The sequence below is a fragment of the Carcharhinus amblyrhynchos genome, chromosome 2 (genome assembly GCF_965287045.1).
Source record: "Carcharhinus amblyrhynchos chromosome 2, sCarAmb.v2.hapA, whole genome shotgun sequence".
Classification (NCBI taxonomy): domain Eukaryota; kingdom Metazoa; phylum Chordata; class Chondrichthyes; order Carcharhiniformes; family Carcharhinidae; genus Carcharhinus; species Carcharhinus amblyrhynchos.
Window position 1 is genome coordinate 87,470,455 of NC_137325.1, and position 26,932 is coordinate 87,497,386.

The 26,932-nt window shown below is 41.8% G+C and overlaps 1 protein-coding gene across 1 annotated transcript in view; it reads left to right on the forward strand.

Annotated features, from left to right (window-relative positions):
- LOC145356289 (ATP-binding cassette sub-family A member 13-like) overlaps positions 1-26,932 on the forward strand; it is a 274,002-nt gene that overhangs the window by 62,165 nt on the left and 184,905 nt on the right. The window contains exons 9-11 of the mRNA XM_080208858.1: positions 8,308-8,448; positions 19,457-19,653; positions 22,713-22,843. Coding sequence (XP_080064984.1) covers positions 8,308-8,448; positions 19,457-19,653; positions 22,713-22,843 — 469 coding nt within the window. The remainder of the gene's footprint in view (positions 1-8,307; positions 8,449-19,456; positions 19,654-22,712; positions 22,844-26,932) is intronic.

Below are 26,932 nucleotides of genomic sequence, written 5' to 3' on the forward strand. Positions count from 1 at the left end.
CTTGATACTATGTTCCTTATTCCATTGGACCTGCAAAAATGGACCACTACACATTTATCTGCATTGAAGTCCATCTGCCACTTCTCTGCCCAGTCTTGCATCCTATCTATGTCTCGCTGCAGCTTCTGACATTTCTGCAGACTATCCACAACACCACCAACTTTTGTGTCGTTGGCAAACTTACCAACCCATCCCTCCACTTCCTCATCCAGGTCATTTATGAAAATTACAAACAGCAAGGGTCCTAGAACAGATCCCTGGGGCACTCCACTGGTGACCGACCTCCATGCAGAAAAAGACCCATCCACTACCACTCTCTGCCTTCTGCAGGCAAGCCAGTTCTGGATCCATAAGGCCAAGGCCCCTTGGATCCCATGCCTTCTCACTTTCTTGTCTCACTTTCTTATAAAAATATTTAATATTTTAAATATTACACTCTTGTGTAATATTTACAATATCTAAAACTTACCTGCAACATGATTTAATGGAGATGGCACAAGGTGGGGAGATGGGGAAAGTAGAGAGGGTATTCTTCAGTTGTACAGGACATTGGCGAAGCCACAGCTGGAGTATTGTGTATAGTTTTGTCTTCTTATTTAAGGAAAGACGTAAATGTGTTAGAAGCAGTTCAGAAAAGGTTTACCAAACTAATATAAAAACTGTGCTGGAATCTGAAACACAAGCAGAAAATGCTAGAAAATCCCAGTAGTTCTGACACCATCTATGGAGAGAGAACAGAGCCAATGTTTCAAAACTAATACTGGGAATATCTTATGAAGAAAGGTTGGAGAGGTTAGGTTTTTATCCATGAGCATTTAGAAGAGTAAGAGTAAGAGATGACTTGATCGAAACATTGAAGATCCTGAGGGATCTTGACAGGTTGAATTGGAAAGGATATTTTTGCTTGTCAGAGAATCTAGAACTAGGGATCACCTTAGAAATAAGAAGTCACTCATTTAAGATGGAGATGAGGAGAAATGTTTTCTCTCAGAGAGTCGTGGCTTGGAACTCTTATCCTCAAAGGTAGTGGAAGTAGAATCTTTGAATATTTTTCAAGCTGAGCTAGATAGATTCTTGGTTATCAAGGGGGTGAAAGGTTATTGGGGGTAGGCAGAAAGGTGGAGTTGAGGTTACAGTCAGACCAACCATGATTTTATTGAATGGCAGAGCAGGCTCGAGAGCCCAGTGGCCCACTGCTCCTGATTTGTGTGTTAGTGAATACATTGCCATCAACACTGGCTGGCCTGCAGCCATTTAAGCATTCATTGACTGGGGACTGGACTTCTGCCCCTCACTTGGGAGGAGGCCTTTCTTCAGAGAACTTCTGGCAAATCTGGTCAGCTGGCAGTTTTCTAGTCCCATCAATGTCACAATTTGCAGTGGACGGGATGAGGACTGCAAGCTGTTCTCGTAGGCAAGGTAAGGTGAGTGGGGAGGGGGTGCGGATGGAGAGACAGGTAAGTTGATGTCAAGGAGGTTGGTCAAAAGGGGTAGTATGTTGCTGGAAAGCCAGAAAGCTGCTGGTCGGGTGGGGCACATGAAGGGTCAAAAGATTTTGGGCGAACAACTATAGTTAAAGCAGATTGTTGATGAAGGCACCCTGACCTGCCCACCCAAGGTCTGAGAAGGGTCACTTTTTAGACTTTCTCCTGACCCTGAACCACTGCTGCCAGACTGAAAATTAAGGCTGGGTGGAAACACCCCTCAGAAGGTTAATAGTTGGCCATTTAAGAGGCTGAATTGGGGTAAAAGTGGGCAGGCTGGTCCATTCACACCGTACAATTGTAGAGAGGTCGAGGTGGTGGGAACGTCATCTGAAGAATTTTACAATCATCCTTGCTTACAAGCCATCTACAAGAGGGAAAGGTAAAATTCACTCCAGGTAGACTAAGAAACCCTGAAGGAAAAGCACAGGACTAAATACAAATCATTATACAAAATATATGCAATCAAGACAAACATATGAAACAAGAATTGGCAGGTTAACAGGAAGATTGGATTTACCTCAGCATTTACCTCAGATAAACCTGAATGCAGCACCCTCTAGTGTCAAACGTGTCAGTGTAATGTAACCCTAATCACTTGCTGCTATGTTTTAACATTTTTAAATGCCCCCATTCCTCATATTATTTTCACTTTGCAAGGCACCTTACTCATTTCCAAATAATGGTGTCTAAATAAGGCATTTATCCCTACTTTGTGTTAACCAGATTTACATAATTCAATAAAAATGGTGATAATTTTTGTTAGAGAAAAGCAGTGGAGTGGGTCAGTGGCTATGCAAACCTTCTAAATGATGAGCAAAGTTGAGACTTTTGAACCAAGGTCGACGTGATAAAGGAAGAATGTTTTGAGATGCATACAAGAAAGGAATATCTGTAATTATGGGTAACTTTAATTTGCATATAGATTGGACAAATCAAATTAGTAACAATAGCACCAAGGAGAAATTCTTGGAGTGTATATGGGATGGTTTTCTGGACCAATACATTGAGGAATCAACTAGAGAACAGACTATCCTAGACTGTGCAAAGGAATAATTGGCAATCTAGTTGTGCGAGACTGCTAGGGGAAAAAACAATCATAATATGTTAAAATTCTTCATCAAGATGCAGAGTGATGTAGTTGATTCTGAAACTATGATCCTAAATCTTAATAAAGGAAACTATGATGGTATGAGGTATGATTTGGCTATGATGGATTTGGAAACGTTACTCAAAGGAACAACAGTGGATAGGCAATGGCAAACATTCAAGGAATGCATGGGTGAATTGCAACAGTTGCTTATTCCTGTCTGGCACAAAGGTACAAAGAAAGAACAAAGAAAATTGCAGCACAGGAACATGCCCTCCGGGCCTCCAAGCCTGCACCAACTATGCTGCCTGACGGAACTAAAATCACCTACCCTTCTGGAAAGAACAAGAAAATTACAAAATTAGTAAAACACAAAAGGTGGCCATACCATGGCTTACAAGGGAAATGAGAGATAGTGTTAGATCCAAGGATCCATACAAATTGGCCAGAAAAAAAAACAACCCTGAGGAATGGGAGCAGTTCAAAGGAGGACAAAGGGATTGATGAAGGAGGAGAAAATAGAATAAGCTCGTGGGGAACATGAAAACTGACCATAAAATCTTCTAAAGGTATGTGAAGAGAAAAATAGAAACAATCACAATGACAAATGTAGGTGATTCAGCAAATGCACTACCCACTGGGGTTGTTGGAGCTGAACACAGTTCATTCAAGGTTTTTGAAATGGTTTATCGCTCTGACTTTCAGAGACAAGATTTTCCCTGCATCACTAAATTTTACATTAAACATACTTTACTGGAAGAAAGCCTAGATAACAATGATACACCTCGATCAGGTCACTCTTCAATCCCTATTGGGCCTTACTCTTTCCCCGGTTAACATCTTCCCATTTATATACTTATTGAATATCTTTGGATTTTCCCTACTTTTACCAGGCAGAGCTTTCTCATATCCTCTCTTTGCATTCCTAATTGCTTTCTTCAGCTGCACTTTCTACATCTCACTAATGCCTCCAATGATTTGCTCCTCTTGTACTTTTTAAAAGCCTTTCTTTTCCTTCTGATTGCATCCTAAATATCTCTCGTCATCCATGGTTTTCTGGGTTTGTTATTGCTACCTATCACTCTAGATGAAACATGCTAGGCTTGCACCCTCTCCATTTCCTTTTTGAATGCCCCCACTGCTCTTTTGTAGATTTTCCCTTTAGTAGCTGTTCCCGGTCTACCTTGGTCTTATTTTTGAAAATCCGCTCTCCCCCAATCCAAAACATTTTTTTTGCAGCTTGCCTATTTCCTTGTCCATAACACATTTACATGCATTCAAGAAACTTCTAAATTATTGCACAATTTAAGAACCCAGCATTTTTCCACACCTAAATGGCACATGACACAGATATATTGAATTTTAATTGGATCATTATGTACCCGTTTATTGTTAGAGCTGCTGCTTAATTGGAACCCAGTACTTGCCAATTATCATTGCAAAAGCATGAAACTCATGCATCATGGAATGAAAACTTGTTCAACAGGTGTCAGAACAATGAGAATAGGGTTCAGCAAAGGATTGTATTTGGACATCAACTACCAGGGTGAAAGAAGAAAGAAAGAATTAAACCTTTCACATTCCAAAGTATTTTTGAGTATAATCACTGCTGTAATGAAGGGAATTTCCAACTGTAAAATCTAAGCTCAGACAAAGCTTTGCCGTGAAGACCTCAACTCACACCAGTCTTTTTCGCCCATCACCTCTGCCTGCGCTCACTGTCCGGCTTTGGGTCCTGGTCTAATGATGCATCAATTTAAAAATTCTTGTAATTGTTTTAAAATTCCTACACAGCCTCTCCCTCCCGATCTTTGTAACCTTCTCCAATCTTACAGCCCTGCAAGATTACTAAATTCTTCCAATTGTGGCCACTAGAGCATCTTCAATTTTTTTTTATTAATTCATGGGATATGGACATCGCTGGCTGGCCAGCATTTATTGCCAATCCCTAGTTGCCCGAGGGCAGTTGAGAGTCAACCACATTGCTGTGTCTCTGTAAGGATAGCAAATTTCCTTCCCTAAATGACGTTAGTGAACCAGATCAGTTTTTCTGACAATTGTTTTGTGGTCATCAGTAGATTCTTAATTCCAGATTTTTTTAATTGAATTTAAATTCCACCATCTGCTGTGGTGGGATTCAAACCTGGGTCCCAGAACATTAACTGATTTTCTGGATAGATGAATCGTCTAGCGATAATACCACTAGGCCATCGCCTCCCACTTTAATCATTTCACCATTATTAGCTGTAATTTGACTCTCTGGGCACGAAGAACAGCAGAACCACAGAATAGAACAATAGAATTTTTTCCCTAAACAACTCTGTCCCACTAACTGAGATGCTCCTTCAAAACTAATTCTTTGAGCAAACATTTGGCAATTTCTTTTGTTGGATGTAATTCTCTGAGAAGAATTCTAAGGGTGTGATCTTACGAAAAAGCCAGGGAAGCAAGCTGCTGAGCTCTAGGGATGACATTGCTCAGGCGCCACAATAGTGTAGTGCCACCTTGCCCCCTACTGATTGCCCCCTGCAAAGGCAGAGTTCCTTTGCTTCTTGCTTGTCCCTCCAGCAGAGTTCACTTCCTCCCTCTCTGATCACCCCACACCCCCGGCAGAGTTTCCTCCCACTCTGATCATTCCTCTGCACTCCCAGCAGATTTCCTGCCCCCTGCCAATTCCCTCCCTAGTAGATTACCCCCTTCTCTCCCACCCTGGCAGAGATCCCCCCTTCTGTCTGACCCTGGCAGAGAACCCCCCTTCCCCTTCAATCACCACCCTGGCAGAGTTACCTCCTTTGCACCCATGCAGAGCTTCCATTCCCTCCGCTCCATCGTAGTTCCATCTCACTGACTCTGCCCCACAGGTTAAAGAGATGTGTATTGTCTCCAGCCAGGACAGTTAGTGAGATTTTGCAAGCCCAGGCAAGTCATCCTGTGCTTAACCCCATCTCCACTCATATTGTCTGTACCTTCAAGACTTGATTACCTGTAAAGACTCACATTCCAACCATTATTTTGTAAATTGAGTTTGTGTCTTTATATGCCCTGTTTGCGAACAGAACTCCCACTAGGCTGATGAAGGAGCAGTGCTTCAAAAGCTAGTAGCTTTTGCTACCAAATAAACCTGGTGTTGTGAGACTTTTTACTGTATTTACCCCAGTCCAATGCCAGAATCTCCACATCATTAATATTTCATGCCCCTCCTTGCTGGCAAAATATGTCTATAAAGATTGGGGGAGGCGAAAAAGCAGATACATTTCTGATTTTTCACCTCCTGCCCAAACTTACTACCTCGCTTTGTTGAAAGTCAGACAAGCCGAGGTCATAATGTCAGGGTATAAGTGTGGTCTCCAGCAGGAAACATGGGACAGCATGACTCAGATTGCAATCCATCCACATTTAAACAACTTTTAGGAGCTTGGGGTTATTTGTGCCATGAAGGATATCAGCGGGACATAAAGATGGTGGCAAGACCAGTTCCTCAGAAAAGGGCTCCCTGATCGTAAAATGAAGTTAAGAACACCCCAAGGATAGTGTAACCCACTGTAACTCAGACAAGGGGAAGACCACAATCCTTGGTTACAGAGGGCAATCTCTCTCCTAAGATTAAATGTTTGGGTCACTACCCCCACACCACACAGGCATCAAAGTGATCCGACCACTCTTTCCCCATCCACGCTGGCATCAGGTTTCCCTCTCCTCCCAAAGAGTGGCACCCTACTGTGGGGTCACCAAAGGCCCCCCTATCAGGGTTCCTTCCCCCTTCAGGCAGCCCCTTCAGATTCTATCCCTTGCCAGAGCCATCCAACTACTACCCCAGTACTCTGACAGTTCCAACCTGGCACTGCCAATATATGTGTCCTTAACCTCCCCTCCCCAAAACACATAATTCTATTGATTAATGTATTGTAATGACCTGGGATCAGACCTACATATTCTTTGTGGGGGGGGATATGGGGGGCAGGATTGGGGGGGGCGGTTGCAGATCATCACACAGGGGAGGGCACACTGATTGGAGTAGGAGCTGGCACATGTCTCCCTCCCCCCAGTGATCAGTGTTGGCACCACCCCTCTCCCGAACAGTGGACCCTTTCCCACTCCAACAGTCAGTGCGGGCATTGCCCGCTTCCACTGAATATTGGACCCCAATACTGGTTTGCTAGGAGCGGTACAATGGCACAGTGGTTACCATTGCTGCCTCACAGTGCCAGGGACCCAGGGTCAATTCTGGCCTCAGGTCACTCTCTGTGTAGAGTCTGCATGTTCTTCCCGTGTCTGCATGAGTTTCCTTCAGGTGCTTCGATTTCCTCCCACATTCCAAAGGTGCACAGGTTAGGCTGATTGGCTCTGCTAAATTTCCCTTTAGTGTCCAAAGATGTATAGCTTGGGGGGATTAACTGGGTAAAAATGTGGGGTTAGGGGGATAGGACCTGGATAAGATATTTTGTTGAAGAGTTGGTGCAGACTCGATGGGCCTCCTTCTGCACTGTAGAGATTCTATGCCCACATTCCATGAAAAAGTAAAGATTGCTTCCCCACAACCTGCCTCATCTGCGATTCTGGGCTTCTAGAGGTTGTCCTTCTGGTTGCAAGCATGGCCTCCTCCACAGCGTTGCTAACTGCAAGAACTGCCTTCCTTTTATTGGTTGTCAGTGCCCGTCTACAGTACAAGAGCAGCCTACCTCTGTCCCAGGGGTCATGCTTTCTTAAGGAAATGGTGGTGGCACTGTGAAACATGAACTTGCTGTCCTGTATCAGGATGACAGCATTCATGCTACCACCACTTTCATACTACCATTTCTCTTACTGTTACCTGCCAGCTAGCCGGACCAGACTGCTGCCATCCATGCCAAGGTGGTGCAGTTTGAAGCCTGGCTCTCAAGGCCCAGAACTCCTCAAGTGTTTTTGCAAGTCCCTCCCAGTAGAAATCAATAGTCTTCCACAAGCCATGCTGCAGCCATTGAGGTAACATGTTATAGAAGCACTCAGACAAGATAAGGAGCCTTCAACAGCCACTGAAAGAATGCACTAGTGCATTTCTGTTAAAGTATATTGATGTGTTTTTGGACAGTAATGCTGATTATTGTTGGTGGCTCTTATTATTGGATTTTGGCAAGGCATTGCTGAAATGGAGCATCCAGATGGATAATCCAGCAAATAAGGTAATATGCTTTTGAGATGCTCCAGCACATGTCTAGCTGGGAGTGATTTGTACAAGCATCTGGCCTACATTAACCAAGTTTGAAAGATGTGCATCTCATCAGCAACCTGGCAATGCCAACCAACCTCTCCTTGCACTGGTCATGAACAGGATGCATTTCCCAGCGCCATGCAGCTCATGCCAGAATTGGCTGCCAGCGCAACTCAAGCCGTTTTTTGGTACCATGCAGCTCGATCTCCCATCCTTAATTTCTAAATGGTGAATACACATTGAACAAAAAAAGGTGAGGTTTAAAGTCGAGAGCTGTAATTGACACATAGGCCGGAACTTTCCGGCTGTTCATGCCGGTGGAATCTTCTGGTCCTGCCGACATTGCACCCTCACCATGGGTTTCCCAGCAGCATGGGGGAGTCAATGGCCAACATGGGGGAGTCAATGGCCATGGGGTGGCCAGAGAATCCTACCCTAGTTATTACTTTAGATCAAGAATGTGCTATTATGAATTAAAAAATGAGAGCCGTGAAAATCTAACTTCCTTTCTTACATAAGCATTTTCTAATTGTTTTTCATTTCAGCTTTCCATTCTACTGGATGCGGAAGAATTCCAGAATTATCTGCAGCCAATGATAAATCAATTTGCAAGAGAAAATTTTGCCTGGCACTTTGTGCCCTCTTTTCTGTTTCGCTTTATTGACAAGATGGCTATATTCAAAGAGGTAAGAAAAGATACAGTAAAATATTGCCTTAAAATGAAAACAGAAAATGTTTGAAATACTCATCAGCCTAGGCAGCATCTGTGGAGAGAAGCATATTTGCCGCATTTTCTGTTTTTATTTCAGATTTCCAGTATTTACAATGTATTGCCCCAACATATTTCACTAAGCGAGAACTTAAATTTTACTGCCCAGTTATCACATAGAACTTAGAACAGTACAGCACAGTACAGGCCCTTCAGCCCTTGATGTTGTGCCGAGCTATGTCCGAACCCATGATCAAGCTATCCCACTCCCTATCATTCTGGTGTATTCCGTGTGCCTATCCAATAACCGCCTGAAAGTTCCTAAAGTGTCTGACTACGCTAACACAGCAGGCAGTGTATTCCACACCCCAACCACTCTCTGAGTAAAGAATCTACCCCAGACTTCCCTCTTATATCTCCCACCATGAGCCTTATAGTTATGCCCCCTAATAACAGCTACACCCACCTGAGGAAATAGTCTCTGCACGTCCACTCCATCTATCCCCCTCATCATCTTATAAACTTCTATTAAATCACCTCTCGTCTTCCTCCGCTCTAAAGAGAAAAGCCCCAGCTCCCTCAATCTTTCCTCATAAGACTTACCCTCCAAACCAGGCAGCATCCTGGTAAGTCTCCTCTGCACTCTCTCCAATGCTTCCACATTCTTCTTATAGTGAGGTGACCAGAACTGCACACAATATTCCAAATGTGGTCTCACCAAGGTCCTGTATAGTTGCAGTATAACCCCACGACTCTTAAACTCAAGCCCCCTGTTAATAAACGCTAACACAGTATAAGCTTTCTTCATGGCTCTATCCACTTGAATGGCAACCTTCAGAGATCTGTGGATATGAACTCCAAGGTGTGTCTGTTCCTTCACGTTGCTCAGAACTCTGTTGTTGATTCTGTAATCTGCATTCAAGTTTGTCCTACCAAAATGAATCATCTTATAGTTAAAGTAACTGCCTCTCCAAACAACATTCTAACCTAGTTTAATATGTAATGCACAGACAATAGCATTTTTGTGACAAATGACAAATGCTAATGACATTAAGGGGCATGGGGATAATGTGGGAAAGTGATGTTGAGATGGATGATCTGCTATGATATAAGTTAATAGTGGAGCAGGTTTGACATGCTGAATGGCCTACTCCTTTGTTTCTGTGTTCCTCTGACACAAAAATATGTCCAAATAAGCAAGTGAAGTCTAATAGTTCCAAGCACACTGTCCCAACATTTGCTAAACATGTACCACCTGTATTTTTGTTGCTGTGGCTACTGTTTTGGGTCCAACATAACTTTCCCATCCTAGTAACAAGTCTTGCAACACCAGGTTAAAACCAGGTTAACACCAGATTGTGAGATCTGTGGGCAGTGCCCACCCCAGTCCAATGCCGGCATCTCCACTTCACATCCTATGCACTGAACACTTCTATAGCTGGTTATGCAGTCACCATTTGGTGAGTGGGGAATGATTCAGGCGCTAGGACCATGCCATGGAAGTTGGCATATAACGCTGACTTTATGCTAGTGGTGACTTTTCAATCTCAGTTCTCCAGCTTGTCCCCATTCTTAATTTTGTACAGATGAACATGCATTCAGCAACAGGAAGGTTCATCCAATTTCCTGGCAGTGAATGCAACCCCAATTCATGGGTAACAGCAGGCTGGGCTGGTTGGCTGAAAGGCAACAACAAGGGTACTGATGGAAAGTGATTGCTGTCTATAATGTCATTGGCCATCGGGCGATATGCTATGATTGGTTAATAGTAATTATCACTTCCATGTAAAGCTACCTCTGCAAAACTATGCATAAATTGGTGTTGGATTCTTCGATGCTCCCTGACAAGCTCTCTGGCAGGCCTTCCATTTCACAAGCATTTAAGTATGTGCACCCATCTTTTCCTACACAACACCCCAGCAAAGTCATTGTCTAAGTCCTCTGGAGCAGAGCTCCGATTTCCTCCCATATTCCAAAAATGTGCAGGTTAGGTGGATTGGCCATGCTAAATTGTCCCTTAATGTCCCAAGATGTGTAGGTTAGGGGGATTAGCGGGATAAATACTTGGGGTTACGGGGAACAGGTCTGGATGGGATTGCCCCTTAGTGTCAAGAGGATTATGTGGGGTTTCAAGGGTAAAGTCTGGGTGGGGATTGTTGTCAGCGCAGACTCGATGGGCCAAATGGCCTCCTTCTGCACTGTAGGGATTCTATGGATTCCATGAATTCGTGAGTGATTCCGCTGTTGGTGAGCAGGCACTTATACTCCATACTTCAGGTATGTCCCAACTTCTGCATGCCATGTTGTTCCAGACATGTTCTGGTTTGACGTGTTCCCATGAAAGGGATGCAAATCAGTTGTTGCAGAATATCTTGTGGACTATACACGCTGCTGCTATTGTGCGTTGGTGATGGAGGGAGTAAATATTAAAGGTGGTGGATCGACTGCTGGATGGCATTGAGCTTCTTGCGTGTTGGAGCTGCATTCATCCCGACAAGCAGGAAGTATTCCATCATGCTCCTGACTTGTACCTTGTCGGGTTAACTTTAGGAAGTCAGGAGGTGAGTTACTCACTGCTGTTTTAGCTGCAGTGTTGAAACGGCTAGTCCAGTTTAATTTCTGATCAATGGTAAACCCCAGGATGTTGATAGTTAATAAGCATTGTGTTACAGATGAAAATCTAGTTTAAACCCCTTGATATTGCTCTGCATATTTACACCTTTGGAGTATCTTTAAAAGTTTTCACTTTGTTACAAGGGAAAGCCATACATAAATGTTTTCTGTCATGAACAAATCAAAATGAGCAGCAAAGATATGACTGCTAAATTATGCGATTAGTGGGAGCTCTCGGTATTGCTGAAAAGAGTTTAATATTTAAATTGCAGTGTTCGTTCTGTGTGTGCAATATCCTTGAAAGTGAACTCTTCAGCTAGTAAATGGTATTTTTCAGTGTTAAACACTGTTGATGCCCTTTTCATTTTAAAGTTGTTCCCCTCTCTGAAGTTGATAGAAATGTTGCTGTTCGTCTCTGTTTCTGATTGTGCCTTTATAGTAAGCATGGAGCTATGCTTCAGAGTGTAGTTACAGTGTGCTTAGCAATGTCTTTTTTTCTACCTGTAGTTCTTTAAACTCTTTTATTAACTCAGGTTGCCTCAATAACTTACAGCTAATGAATTACCTTTTTGAATGTAGTAATTGTTTTAATATAGAAATAGAGAAAAAGCCACTCAAATGTACATTTCTGCATCTCAGTTGAAAAGCTGGCATCGGATGGTTATGAGAGGGAAAGGTGGGAATACTTTCCATCCATTGAAATGATGCCCCCTGCCTCCCCTCCCACAATTCCCCATTCTTTCCCATCTTACCAGTTAACAGTATATGAATTGTGTTTCATCATATGCAAGTAGAGGACATTAACTGCGATTTTACTTGAAAGCGTATAAAGCAACACTTTTCTACAGCCATAATGGTCTGAAAATGCCCAATCTTGACTGATCTTGCCAGCTGAGAAGACCCCAGTATGTTTACTCCTTGGACAGGAGACTACCTGAGAATACCAGATGCAATTGGCTGAAGCTTCCAAAATGTAGTTTTTAATTTGATAATATTATTTTAAAGATTTATTTTTTATTTGTTAGTGTGCCCCCTTAAGGAGTTGTCAGTTTATTATTTTACTAATTAGTTGCTTCGTTTGTTTTAAAAGAGTATAAAGAATCACTTACTGAAACCTTGTGTCATGAATAAGTAATGATGTTTCACTCTGTAAGGAAAAATCCTATTGAGTAAAGATTGGCTCCTGTATCATTCTGCAGTAACAACTGTCTTTCTGAAATGTAAAGTTCTCCAGAAGCTTGCAAAGACAAAGAAAAAGAAAATTAGCAGGAATCCCAGGCTTCATTTCTTTATGGGAAGCTGGGCAAACAGTGGATGATGTTGAGGTGAAACCAAATATTTTCGATTCACAAGGATGCATTGGTGATATTCTCTGCCCTGGTTTCTCTTGAAAATTGCGCTGCAATTAGCAGATTCCCAGAGAAAAATTTAATTCCATGTCTCCTAATGATCACATGAGGATCACTTTGCACTCAAAGAAACCTTACCATCTTGTGAAAGTTGCCAAGGAAAGGAATGGAGTCAGTGGCTGGGGCTGGCTGTGCGTTGGGAACAGAAGACAATGGCTTTGGTCTTTCCAACATTTAGCTGGAGGAAATTTCTGTTCATCCAATACCAGATGTTAGACAAGTAGTGGCAAATTAGTGGCAGCAGAAGGATCTTTTTTTCCAAGATGGCGCCAGAATGAGGCAAGTTCTTGCAAGCTGGGCCCAGCATAACTTCTAATTCTATCTTTTACTCTCATTCTACGCTTCTAAAACTTCACTCTAACTCTTTTAAACTCTCTATAACTATACATTACATTTTGCACTCTCTCATTTCCTTCTCGATCAATGGTATGCTTTGTCTGCATAGAGCACAAGAAACAATATTTTTCACTGTATCCCAATTCATGTGACAATAATAAATCCAATCAAATCAAATCTAGAGAGATGATGGGGAGTGCAAATGGTTGTCTCCATCATACATGTAGAACCTGATATGTTTATGGATGTTGTTGCCATAGAAACGTTTCGACGGGAAGGGACAAGGATACGTCTTTAGGGATCTCCTGATCCCATGAGAATGGGAAAAGAAGCAATGAGGAGAATCTTCTGGCAATGTTTAGACAGATAAGAATGGCACCAGATGAGGGCGGTCTTAACCAGCTAAATAATGGTAGAGAAGCACAGGAGGATAATGGTTTGGTCAATTGTGTCAAGGGTTAGAGACCAGGATGAAGATGGATAATGTGCCATTGTCACAGCAATGTAGGATGTCACATGTGACTTGGAGAAAGGCTGTTTCGGTACTGGGTTGGGGCAGAAAACCATTTGGTAGGATTCAGCCAAGGAAATGATGGGACCAAATTTGAGAGGTGAAAACATGTTCAAAGAATTTGATTGAGAGGTTGGAGACGGGGGCAGAATAATACAGCAGGTGAGCGAGCTTAGAAGTCAGAACCTCGGCTGCATTATGTAAAGACCACTCAATATGTAAGGTCATTTACAGCTCAATTGACTGCCATAATATGACGTGAATGCTATAATCTGCCTTTAGAGACATATTCATACAATGTGCCATTCTTATTTTTAAAAGGTCAGCTTGTTAGGGTAGATTTTAAAGCTACAGCTGAGCCTGAGTCTCAGCTGGACAGTTAGTAAATCTGTTGCTGCCGGGATTGCCTATTTGAGTGAGCAGATTATCCATTTTAACATCAGGTGAGTTAGAAGCCGTTTCTCGTCTTCTGACTGCTTTACTTTATATTCATTTTCAAGGACTATAAAATATTTGAGAGAGATGGGCGTTGTGGCATCACTTCTCCTGAAAATATGTGGAAGAGTGCACTTATTAAGATCATCGGCATGGACAAGTTGGGCCGGAGGGCCTGTTTCCATGCTGTAAACCTCTATGACTCTAATGGCATGTTGCTTAGCCACTACTAGATAAATGCATGCCTACTTGGAGGCTGTGCACTTGTGTCATATGCTCACCCTCCAAACCACCTGTCCGCAACTAGACCATTGCTTCAAATACACAATAGCATGGTACTAGACAATCGTGTCCTTGTAGAATTATGTTGCCTTTGAGGAGCAGGAACAGTCAATTACCTACTTCACTTGTGAGTGAGGTCTGCAGCACACTGGGCCAGTGCCACACATGGTAACATGATTAAATGCCAAGAAATGGAAGGCTTGCAGTTGTTTAGGAAGAATGCGATCTGCGAAGAATGACAAGGTTTACAGAGAGTAACAAAATTTGCAAAACTAAAAACTGCACAAATCTTCGATTTCCCCATTGATTCCACAAGAGTATCATCCCTTTCAAAGTCTGGCTGCGATCTTGTTCCAAGGCCAGACACTCTCCACTCCAGCACGATTTCAGTGGGGTGAAGGTCTCTAATCCATCTTTGCTGCCGACAATTTATGTATAATCAGGTGCATTCTGATGATGGGTCTGGAAATCAGAATCCCATTGACTTCCAGGTGCTGAATTTTCCCTCAGAAAGCGACTGTATTGTCCAGCCTAGAGCATTAATTTACAAGGACATTAGCATCAAAGGTAGAATTTTGTGGTGAGAGATGATGGTGCCAACTTTGACAGAGAGATAAATACCCAAGTAGAGGGAACGGTTCACAGTATCATCTAACACAGGGGCCAGTTGGATGTCTAGCAGTTCATTGGGAATAGGATTGAAGGAGCAGGAAGTAGGTCCTTTTCCCACACTTTTTTTCTCTGCTATTGTGAAAAATTATTATTTTTTTCTTTCCTACTCCCGCACCTTTTCCCTAAATCCTTTAAATGATGAATGCCAGCACTTTAGAAGTTGCCACCTTGCTAAATGTGTCACTTGCCAGCAAGAGATGGACAAACCTTCTCTGTACAAGTGGTCTTTTAGGATATAGATGAGGACTGCAATATTTGGCATTCTTCCATAATTGTTCCGTTATTGATATTGCTGGCAATGCATATTAACCTATAATATCAAATAACATGTTAGTTCTATTCAAAGGGAGTATGTGTAATGAGGAAGTCAAAATCTGTTGTTTTAAACTGCTGTTGACATAAATAACTGTTCTGCAGTGACAACAATTTTGCTACAGCTGTACAGTAATTACTTCTAATCAAACATGAATAATTTAGACACATTTACAGTTAATCATTTAGAACATGGCCTTCCTCTGCTGGATGGGGAAGCAATAAATATATAACTTGTTACAACCATACTGCTGCAGTAACCACGTTGAATGGATTAAAATTAAAACATTTTTCTGACGGGGGCTTACAGAATGCTAGAGAGCTTTGAGATATAACAATTATGAGCTTTTCTGTTTTATTATGAGCTGATCTCAGCTGGATTCTCATTATTAACATTTCTTCTGTGCATTAGATCTCATCAAGCCCTCTGAGCTGTGCAACTTGCACCAAAGTACCAAGAAAGAGTTTTATTTGGACGATAGGATCACAGGATAATGATATTTAGCCCTTGAGCTTGTTCCATTATTCATGGCTGATCTGGGACCTGATATTATATACCCGCCATTACCCATATCCTTAACACCTTTGGTTAAAAAAGTCTATCAATATCAGTTTTAAAGTTAACAATAGATCTAGCATCAGATGTCAGTTATCAAGGAAAGTTCCAAATTTCTGTAATCCTTTGCATAAAGAAACGCTTCCTAGGGTGGCATGGTGGCACAACTGCCTCACAGTGCCAAAAACCCGGGTTCAGTTCCTGAATTGGATCACTGTCTGTGTGCACATTCTTCCATGTCTGCGTGGGTTTCCTCCGGGTGCTCCAGTTTCCTCCCACAGTTCAAAGATGCTTGGGTTAGATTGATTGGGGTAGGGATTCTATGGTTTTAATGCCACTTCTGAAAGATTGACTTTAATTTTTAGATTTTGCCTCTAGTCGTAGACTGATTAAGCAGTGGAAATACTTTCTGTCCACTCTCTTTGTTCCCCTTAAAATGCTGAAATTTCAATCAAATTATTCCTTAATATTCAAATTTCAGGGATTAGGGGTTAGGTAGTTGGTCACAATTCACAATGTACCATAGATGTCTTTCTCAATTTGTGGTTTGGGATTCTGCATCAAGCAAGAGGTAAGTGAAGGAAGCAGGCCTCTATGAGCTACCATAGCTGGTAACAAGATTGAACCTGTGCTGTTGGCATCATCCTTCACTGCACTGAAGCGTAGGTTTTGCTTCCTTTTCTTTCCCTCTCTGCCTGATCATTATGGTGTTTGGACTCAAAGAATGTTGCAGCTTGATGGACAAGTTATCATTTTGGAGAATTGTTAGAAAGCCCCTTGCAGTACTTATTGTCAATCCTGCTACACTGCAAGGAGAGTTTCAGAGTGTCTTTGATGTAGTTTCATTCTCCATCTTGAGACTCACCTGATGAAAGGGCAGTGCACCGAAAGCTAGTGGCTTGTGGCTTGCGCTACCAAATAAACCTGTTGGACTTTAGCCTAGTGTTGTGAGACTTCTTACTGTATTTAAGAAGAGTACCATCGTTTGGTTGATGGTGCAACTACTGAATCTGGAGGATGCAGCAAAGGCAATGCTGATGGAATTTCCCTAGCACGCTTATATTTCACTGATAAACTATTCAAGCTTCACTGCAGGATAGGACTGTGGTGACAACAACAACTGCTCCGTACACTAGAACCTTTGTTGACTTGCAAAGGTCTTTGTTGTGAAACTTTTGCTGCCATAGTTTGCAGAAGGCAGAGCTAGAGCAGTTGATTTGGTGTTGGATCACCTTGTCAATTGTTGAAAAGAGGCAGTTGCCAAGTTATGGGTAGTGTTCACCATATTCTGGAACAATATGTAGTTTGTTGTTTGTGAATCATGTGAGTAGAATATCTGATTGACCATGTTGGTCAAGCATATTATACTAAAATTGAAATATAATGTTTAAAACAAGATTTTGTAGCTAAGATAATTGCAAAGCACAGCAGAGAATTCATCCACAAGTTTGATGCGCTAAGAAATACTTACTTATATGATTCTATACTATTCACCGTTGTATAGATGAAAGTGATTAATTTTAATTTTCATTTATATTGCTTACTACATTTTTAAAGGTTCCTTATGAGCCAAAATTATTTGGTTTTAATTATCAGTTGAAGATAAAATACTGTGGATTCTGGAAATCTGAAATAAAATAATTTAGATAAACTCAGTAGGTCAGACAGCATCTGTAGAGAGTATTTTCTAATTATTATTAATTATCAGTTTTCTGTGGTTTATGTTTGTACAACATAGCTATAACTGGTAAACTAATTAACTTATGAGATATTGCATGTTTTGTACTATATTTGTGTAATAGTATATATATTCCCCTTAACTTATTATGGCTAGGACACATGCCTTCATGACATAATTATTCATTGTTCAGCCTATTAACAATAAGCTCAATATTTGTTGAGATATTCGTTCTTAATTTGTTGTGACGTTTACACCATATATCCTTGTAAATGATGTCCACATATAAACTTCAGAAGGGATGCTTAGCTGAAATTTGCTCAATTTAATAAAGAATCCCCAAAACTATTGATACAAAAAGTGAAGAAACAACAACATGGTAGAAAAGGTTAAGGCGCATGGGATACGAGGTCAGGTAGCTAGGTGGATTGAGAACTGACTGGGCAATAGGAGACAGAGGGTAGTTGTGGAGGGGACCTCTTCGGGCTGGAGGCCAGTGACCAGTGGTGTGCCGCAGGGCTCAGTACTGGGACCTCTCCTCTTTGTAGTATACATAAATGACTTGGAAGAGAGCGTAGGTGGTGTGATCAGCAAGTTTGCAGATGACACCAAGATGGCAGGGTTGGCTGGTACTGAAGTGGAATGTCAGGTGATACAACAGGATATAGATAGGTTGGTGCATTGGGCAGATAGGTGGCAGATGGAATTTAATCCTGACAAATGCGAGGTGATGCATTTTGGAAGGAATAATGCAGAGAGGACTATGTGATAAAAGGTAGACCGATTAGGAGTATAGAAATACAGAGGGACCTGGGAGTGCAGGTTCACAAATCCATGAAGGTTGCGACACAAGTGGAGAAGGTTGTTAGGAAGGCTTATGGAATGCTAGCCTTTATAGGAAGGGGTATAGAGTATAAAAGCTGCCGTCTAATGCTTCAGTTGTATAGAACGTTGGTTAGACCGCATTTGGAGTACTGTGTCCAGTTCTGGTCACCTTACTACCGGAAGGACGTGGAGTCTCTGGAGAGGGTTCAGAGGAGGTTTACCAGGATGTTGCCTGGCATGGAGGGGCTGGGGTACGAGGAAAGGTTGGAGAAACTGGGACTTTTCTCCTTGGAAAGACGGAGGTTGAGGGGGGACATGATAGAGGTATATAAGATACTGAAGGGAATAGATAGAGTCAATAGTGAGAGACTGCTCCCTAGACTGGGTACAAATACGAGAGGTCACGATTTAAGGGTGAGGGGGGAGAGGTATAATTTGGATGTGAGAGGAAGGTTCTTTACGCAGAGAGTTGTGGGGGTATGGAACGCGCTACCGAGTAGGGTGGTGGAGGCAGGAACGTTGGACTCGTTTAAGGTTCAGTTAGACAGACACATGAGTGAAATGAGGATGGAGGGTTATAGTAGGGGCTATTAAATAAGGTCAGAACCTCGGGAGACACCGGAAATGCAGACTTGTAAGTTAATGTTTTTGTCTTTTTATTCCGCAGGTGGAGGTCCACCTCATTGTCAAACGAGGGGCATGCACACGGTGGGTCGTGCGTGGGCTGCTCTTGGAGGTTCCGGGAGTGGCCTAGTACTTCGTGTCGGTGTGTGTGCTTGATCCTGGACCGGTAGACGGGCGCCGCAACAGCTTGGTGACTAGCACTGCTAGCTGTGCAGATACATGGATTTGGGCCTGTGTCTGTGGGAGTTTGTGCATTCTCCCTGTGGTTGCGTGGGTTTCCTCCGGGTGCTCCGGTTTCCTCCCACACCCCAAAGATGTGCTCTTAGGCTGATTGGTTTACCAAATTGACACTATTCTCCCCTGAATCTGGCTAAGTTAGGGATTCCATTCGTAGACACGCAGGGTAGAATAGGTGTAGGGTGATGCGGCGGCGTGGGCTCGTTGGGCCGAAGGGCCTGTTTCCCGTGCTGGGTTGTTCTTTGTTCTTTGTTTCTGTTTAACATTGTAGACAATATTATGGAAAAGGAATATTTTCGTACTCAGGTTTATCTTTGATCTCTATGTAAATAGTTGCAGAATCTCCTTTGGTTTCAATTTAAAATATATTAAATAAATATTAAAATTAATCTCTGGGTCTATACCATAATAAAGAGATTGTATTGTTAACGGGTAAAAAATATTGCTTACTTTGATTCAACCTGTTATTTTGTCTTCTTTATTTAACTCCTTAAGGTCTTTAATCTTTGGCACAACAGTGGATTGACTGAATATCTGTTGACCACATTTGATCAAACATTGCCAGCTGTACTGAGAATGTCAACAAACAAACAGGATTTCAAAATAGCCTCTTGTATACAACAAATGCTTCACCTGAGCAACAATTTACTTCACCTCAGTGCAGTATCTGAAGGCAGTGTGTCATCAAAGGAGTGAGTTATTTAATTTATCATCTTTGTAAACATGGGTTGTTTTTTCTTCTGGTGTAGGAGAGCTGATTCATTAAGGAGGTTGGGGTGGAAGATGTGCATCTTCCACCATAGAGTTGACAAAACAGTTACAGGATGCTACATGTGTTCTTCTGTCAACGTTGGCTGAATTGGAGAAACAGCACAAATGTGACAAAGTAATAGTGGCTGTTTTGTCTCTGGAAATAAACGGCTTAAATGTCTCTACTATCTTTTTTTTTTGTTTTTATCCCAATTCAATCCAACGAAGTCCAATTCAGAGTTTCAACAAGTTGAGACGTTCCTGATCCAAGCTGACAAGACAGGGCTTTCACCTCCTGTTTTGGGCTTGATCTACATGATCCAAGCTGATTGGAGTAGGCACAGCCCCTCCTCCAAGGCTTGATCTCATTTGCATCTTAGCCAAAAGGCCTAGATGCCGCTTTTAAAAATTGCTTCAAATGAAGCTAATGAACTAGTTAATTTTCCAGTATGAAAAAAAAGTACAGCAACAGTTAGAATCTATTCTTCTTATAACAGGCGTTCCCAAACTTGGGCCCCGTGAAGGATCTCCAGGGAGTCTATGAAACTGGTAGATGCCATGTGACCAGTAAACACTGATTCGAACATGCAAAATTTAAAAAGAATTAAAGAAATCAAATGGGCCAATCAGAGCAAGAGCTCTTAGACCACTGCACTTCACAGCATCCAGTGCTCTACGAGGCCTTACTCTGATTGACCAAATTAATTCATTCCATTTCGCTGTTGCTGCAAAATGGGTGTATCCCCAAAGCACACACAGCATCCCCCAAATAAGATATACTCACTTCCCAGTTTCTCCCCAGAGTTTTACAGCCTTTTCACAAATGTCTGCATTCACCACCAGTTGTATTATTCTTATTTTGGATAAAGCAAATAACCAATTAAACTAGACCAAATAAACTGAGGAACAAATTGAAGTACTGCCCCTTCAGCTGCCAGAAACAAAAAGCCAATCGCCAATGAAGTTTAAAACATTACAACAAAATGAAACTAAGATGGTCGATAAAATACCCCAGTCCCTGTGGTGCCCAATGAGCATGGAAAGCTTTGACAGTGCTGTATACACCACATGCTCCCTTCCGAAGGAAATCCAGCCCTGAATGTAGCTGCGGTAGAAGGATAGAGAGTTGGGATGGATGACCTCCTCGACTACCTGCTGTCTGGATCTGTTGATAGTGAATTTGGCCAGGCTCACTAATTGAATTGTTGCAGCAGAGGTGGAATTAGGTTTTTACTTGCCCTTTAATAGGGCAGAAGAGCTTCAGTTAAACATAAGGGTGGGTTGGTTAGCAGGTGCCTTAAACACTCGACATATTATGGGGAGTGAGTAGGCGCCTATGTTTTTTCTGTGCCCAACCCCAAAAGTACAGGATGCTACAAATGTGTTCATCTGTTAGCATTGACTGAATCCATATGTAAGCCTTAGTATGTTGTATATGGAGGTGGTCACACAATGGGTATCAAATCTGTCTCTGAATGAAAAGTCCAGGTTTGAGTTCCACTCAAAATTGGTGGGCAAGGAAGGGACATTTGTAATATGCCCAAACAGATTGAGTAGCAACCTGCAAATCCTTCCAATACACAGTTAGAGCATCCCGTCAGAGCAGGGGAGGTTCCTGGTCAGCCATATGATTACTGACATGTCATGGAGGAGAATTGGAGTCTTTACCATCACTATCCATAGCTCTAGATGACAGCATGCATGTAAAAAGTGCATATTGCCATAGAAACTCAGACACCATAATGACCTGTAACACATTATCTTGTAGGAAAGAGATAGAGAATCTGGTGAAATGGCACAATGACAATAATCTCTCCTTCAACATCAGTAATTGATTACAGGAAATGTAGTAGAGAGCATATGCTCCTGGCTACATCAACGGGGATGAAGTGGAAATAGTCGAGAGCTTCAAGTGTCTAAGTGTCCAGATCACTACCAACCTGTCCTGGTCCCTCCATGCTGATACTATAGTTAAGAAATCCCACCAATGCCTCTACTTAGGAGGCTAAGGAGATTTGGCATGTCCGCTACAACTCTCATCAATTTTTATTGATGCAACGTAGAAAACATCCTTTCTGGTTGTATCACAGCTTGGTATGTCCCCTGCTCTGACCAAGATGCAAGAAACTAAGAAGGGTTATGAATCATAGAACCCTATAGTGCAGAAAGAGGCCCTTCAGCCCATCGAGTCTGCACCGAACACAATCCCACCCAGGCCCTACCCCCATATATTACACCCACTAATCCCTCTAACCTTTGCATCCCTGGACCTTAAGGGGCAATTTCTTAGCAATGGCCAATCAACCTAACCCGCACATCTTTGGACTGTGGGAGGAAACCCACACAGAAACAGGGAGAACGTGCAAACTCCACACAGACAGTGACCCGAGCCGGGAATTGAACCCAGGACCCTGGAGCTATGAAGCAGCAGTGCTAACCACTGTGCTACCGTGCCACGAAGGTAGCCCAGTCCATCATGCAAACCAGATTCCCAACCATTGACTCTGGCTATCCTTCCCACTGCCTTGGAAAAGCAGCCAGCATGATCAAGGACCTCATACACCCCGGACATATTCTCTTCTACCCTCTTCTATCAGGAAAAAGATATAAAAGTCTGAGACCAAATACCAACTAATCCAAGAACAGCTTCTTCCCTGCTGCCATTAGACTTTTGAATGGATCTACTTTGTATTAAGTTGATCTTTCTCTACACCCTAGCTATGACTGTAACAGTACATTCTCACTCTCTCCTTTCCTTCTCCCCTAGGTACTCTATGAATGGTTTGCTTTATCTGTATTGTGCACAAGAAACAATACCTTTCACTATGTCCCAACATGTGACAATAATAAATCAAATCAATACGTTCAACAGGCACTGTAAAATATATTTTCACTGAGCTTTCTTTCCTGAAGTAAAGTGTGACACAACAGCACAACTGCCAGTACATAGATGATTTATGTTCTATATAAGAAGACTTTGATGCTGTATTTATATTTTCAGGTCAGAAAAATATCTGGAAAGGATTCAGGAAAATCTGGAGTCTTTTTCTCAGTGGCCAATGATCAAACAAATGCTCATGGTACAGAAGTCACAGTTGGATGTTATGATTCAGCAACTGAAACTTGTGAAAGGTAAGAGGATTGATGGAATTCTGAAACCCAAAATTGATGGCTTTCATGAATAATTCTGGGATTGAAACAGGTTTATGACAAAAGTAATCAGATGGCATATTATTACATTGAGTAAAGTGCAAAGTAGTGAACATATATGACACTAACAATTTCATGGACAGGTTCAAATGGTCTAAACTCATCAGTGTTTTACAACCAGAGTCAACATCCTGAGATTAGCTTATAACTTTGAATTACTTTATTCTGTTTTCTACCAGTTCTTCAGCGCACTTCACAGTTAAATTTATCTAATACTGTCGAACTGCAAGAAACCTCTTAGAACATCATGTCTGAATTGCCTTCCTTTTATCATTTTAGGTCCCAAACAATGACATTAAATCTCCCTCCCGTCTCACAATAATAATCCTGTTGAGATGTTAGGAAAAGATATTGCCTGGAATTTTCTGGCTGTTGGTGCCAATGGGATCTTCTGGTCCTGCCGATGGCACATCCACCCCCACTGTGGGTCTTGTGGTGGCGAGAGGTGCATTCAAAGGAAAATACCATTGACATTAATGGGACTAGAACATGCTGCCACTGGTAAATGGAGGGCGGCCTTCCACAGCCATGAAATACATGGTGTGTTGCATGACAAATCCCTTATGTTAACCTAATACTAGTAATGAAAGACAAAAGCAAAATCCTGTGGATGCTGGAATCTGAAACAAAAACAGAAAATTCTGGAAAATTTCAGCAGGTCTGACAGCATCTGTGGAGAGAGAATAGAGCTGACATTTTGAATCTGGGTGACCTTCTGCCAGAGCTTAAATGAAATCTTTTTTATTCTTGCTTGACATGTGGGTGCTGCTGGTCAGAACAGCAATTACTGCCCATCTTTAATTGCCCTTGAGTTACCAGCTTTCACCAATACAGCTGATGATATGATGATACATGCTCATTGCTAGTAGGGAGGTAATTCCAGGTTTCTGAACCAATGATTATGATCCCGTTGGGGATCCATAAATTAGAAAAACCAAAATTCACCAAAAAAAATCCTCAAGTGAGGAAGTTACCGAACAAGATTTTGCTCTCTGTAACTTGTACCTTAACACAAATCTGAATCAATATAAATTAAGCATAAGCATCAGGAAAATCACAGCCATCTGGAGTATAAATTTCACTTGGATTGGCAGTTAGAGATATTTCACAAACTTATAAAGGAGGGAATTAGCATGTTGTTGTCCATAATATCCTTCATTGATAAATACCAGATTCCTGACAGCTCATTGCTCAAAACTGTTGAACAGAAACTAAATATTTTGTTATAGAATAGATAGGAGATGTATCCTGAACCACTGGAAGTCAGTTTAAGATGGGAGGAGATCATAGGCTTATTGCCTGTGAATGGCGTGTTCCACATGACCAGCCAATAAGGAAAAGGGTGTCTAAGTTGGCAAGACTTCAGATATGCTTAAGTTAATTGGGGAACTTAAGGTGAAGGAACCCTTAGGGACCAGTGACCACAACATAATACAATTTACCCTGAAGTTTGAGAGGGAGAGGCTGGAATCAGATGCAATGGTATTACAATTAAACAAAGACATGAGGGAGGAGTTGATAATGGATTGGATTGGAAAGGGAACCTAGCAGGGAAGACAGTCAAACAGCAATGGCAGGAATTTTTGGGGGTTATTCAGGTGGCACAGCAGAAATTCATCCCAAGGAAGAGGAAACATGCTCAGCGGAGGAGGAGGCATCCATCGGTTAACGAAGGAAGTCAAGGACAGCATGAAAGCAAAAGAAAAAGCATACAAAGTGGTGAGTTTTAGTGGGAAGCCAGAGGATTGGGAAGCCTTTAAAAATGAGCAGTGGATAACTAAAAAAGCAATAAGTGGGGAGAAGATGAAATATGGGTGTAAGCTGGCTAGTAATATAAAAGAAGAGAGGAAGAGTCTTTTTCAATACGTAAAAGATAAGAAAGAGGCAAAAATAGACATTGGACCACTGGAAGATGAGACTGGAGAAGTAATAAAAGAAAATGAAGAAGTGGCAGAGGAATTGAATAGTTATGTTGCATCAGTCTTCACGGTGGAAGACGCCAGTAGGATGCCAGAGCTCCAGGAGAGTCAGGAGGCACAGGTGAATGTAGTTGCCATCACTAAGGAGAAGGTTCTGGGGAAACTGAAAGGTCTGAAGGTGGATAAATCAGCAGGACCGGATGGACTACACCTCAGTATTCTAAAAGAGATAGCTGAAGAAATAATGGAGGCATTGGTGTTGATCTTTCAGAAATTACTGGAAGCAGGGAGGGTCCTGGAGGAATGGAAAGTAGTTAATGTAACACCGCTGTTTAAGAAGGGAGGGAGGCAGCAGACAGGAAATTATTGGCCGGTTAGTCTGACTTTGGTCAGTAGCAAGATTTTAGAATCCATTATTAAAGATGAGATCGCGGAATACTTGGAAGTACATGATAAAATAGGATTGAGTCAGCATGGCTTCGTCAAGGAGAGGTCATGTCTGGCAAATCTGTTAGGGTTCTTTGAGCATGATTTATTCAGATTTCTAGAAGGTTTTTGACAAGGTGCCGCATAGGAGACTATTAAATAAGTTAAGAGCCCATGGTAAGATCCTGGCAGGGGCAGAGGATTGGCTGACTAGCAGAAAGAAGAGAATGGGGATTAAGGGTTTATTTTCAGGACAGTAGCCAGTGACTAGTGGTGTGCCTCAGGGGTCAGTGCTGGGACCACAATATACATTAACGATTTGGAAGAAAGAACTGAAGGCATTGTTGCTAGGTTTGCAGATGATGCAAAAATATGTAGAGGGACGGGTTGTATTGAGGAAGGGGGGGGGCTGCAGAAGAACTTGGACAGGCTAGGAGAGTGGCAGTTGGAATCCAATGTGGAAAATTGTGAGGTTATGCACTTTGGAAAGAGGAATGGAAGCACAGACAATTTTCTAAATGGGGAATGCTTAGAAAATCAGAAACACAAAGGGACTTAGCAGTCCTTGTTCAAGATTATTTTAAAGTTAATGTGCAGGTTCAGTCAGCAGTTAGGAAGGCAAATGCAATGTTAGCATTCATGTCAATAGCATTAGAATTCAAGAACAGGGATGTACTTCTGAGACTGTGTAAGGCTCTGGTCAGACTCCTTTTGGAGTATTGTGAGCAATTTTGGGCCCCATACCTAAGAAAGGATGTGCTGGTCTTGGAAAGGGACAAGAGGATGTTCACAAGAATGATCCCTGGAATGAAGAGCTTGTCGTATGAGGAACCGTTGAGGACTGTAGGTCTGCACTCGTTAGAAGGATGAGAGGGGGATCTTATTGAAACTTACAGGATACTGCAAGGCCTAGATAAAGTGGATGTGGAGAGAATGTCTCCATTAGTAGGAGAAAAACTAGAACCAGAGGACTAAAAGGATGATCTTTTAAAACAGAGATTAGGAGGAATTTCGTCAGACAGTGAGTGGTGAATCTGTGGAACTCTTTGCTGCAGAAGGCTGTGGAGGCCAGGTCATTGAGTATCCTTAAGACAGAGATACGTATGTTCTTGATTAATAAGGGGATCAGGGATTATGGGGAAAAGGCAGAAGAATGGGAATGACAAAAGTATCAACCATGACTGAATGGCAGAGCAGTCTTGATGTGCCAAGTGTCCTCGTTCTGCTCCTGTGTCTAATGGTCTTAAGTATTGGGGTTAATCACTTAAGTCCTTTCCTGATAAGTAGTCAAGGTCTTTAATCATTTAGTAATTATTTTTTTTGTAATTCATTACTTTATGTTAACTTTATTCTTAGATATTCATATGTAATTTTATTGTATTCATATAATTCTCTTTAATAAAACTTTAGTAAGGGGGATTAATCAAGTAGTAAAGATCATCTGTAGCCAAACTTTTTATTCATCACTTAATGATAGTACTTCCTCAGAGAGACCAACTGTTGATTCAATTTCCAGTGGCAGAACTGTTTTCTAATATGATCTATTTTAAATGACACAATATTTTAATATAACATATTTCAATGCTGACAACCATCAAAAATGTATCACTTGCAGAATTTTATATGGTGAAAAAATACATATTAGACTTAGTCAAAAGTACCTTTC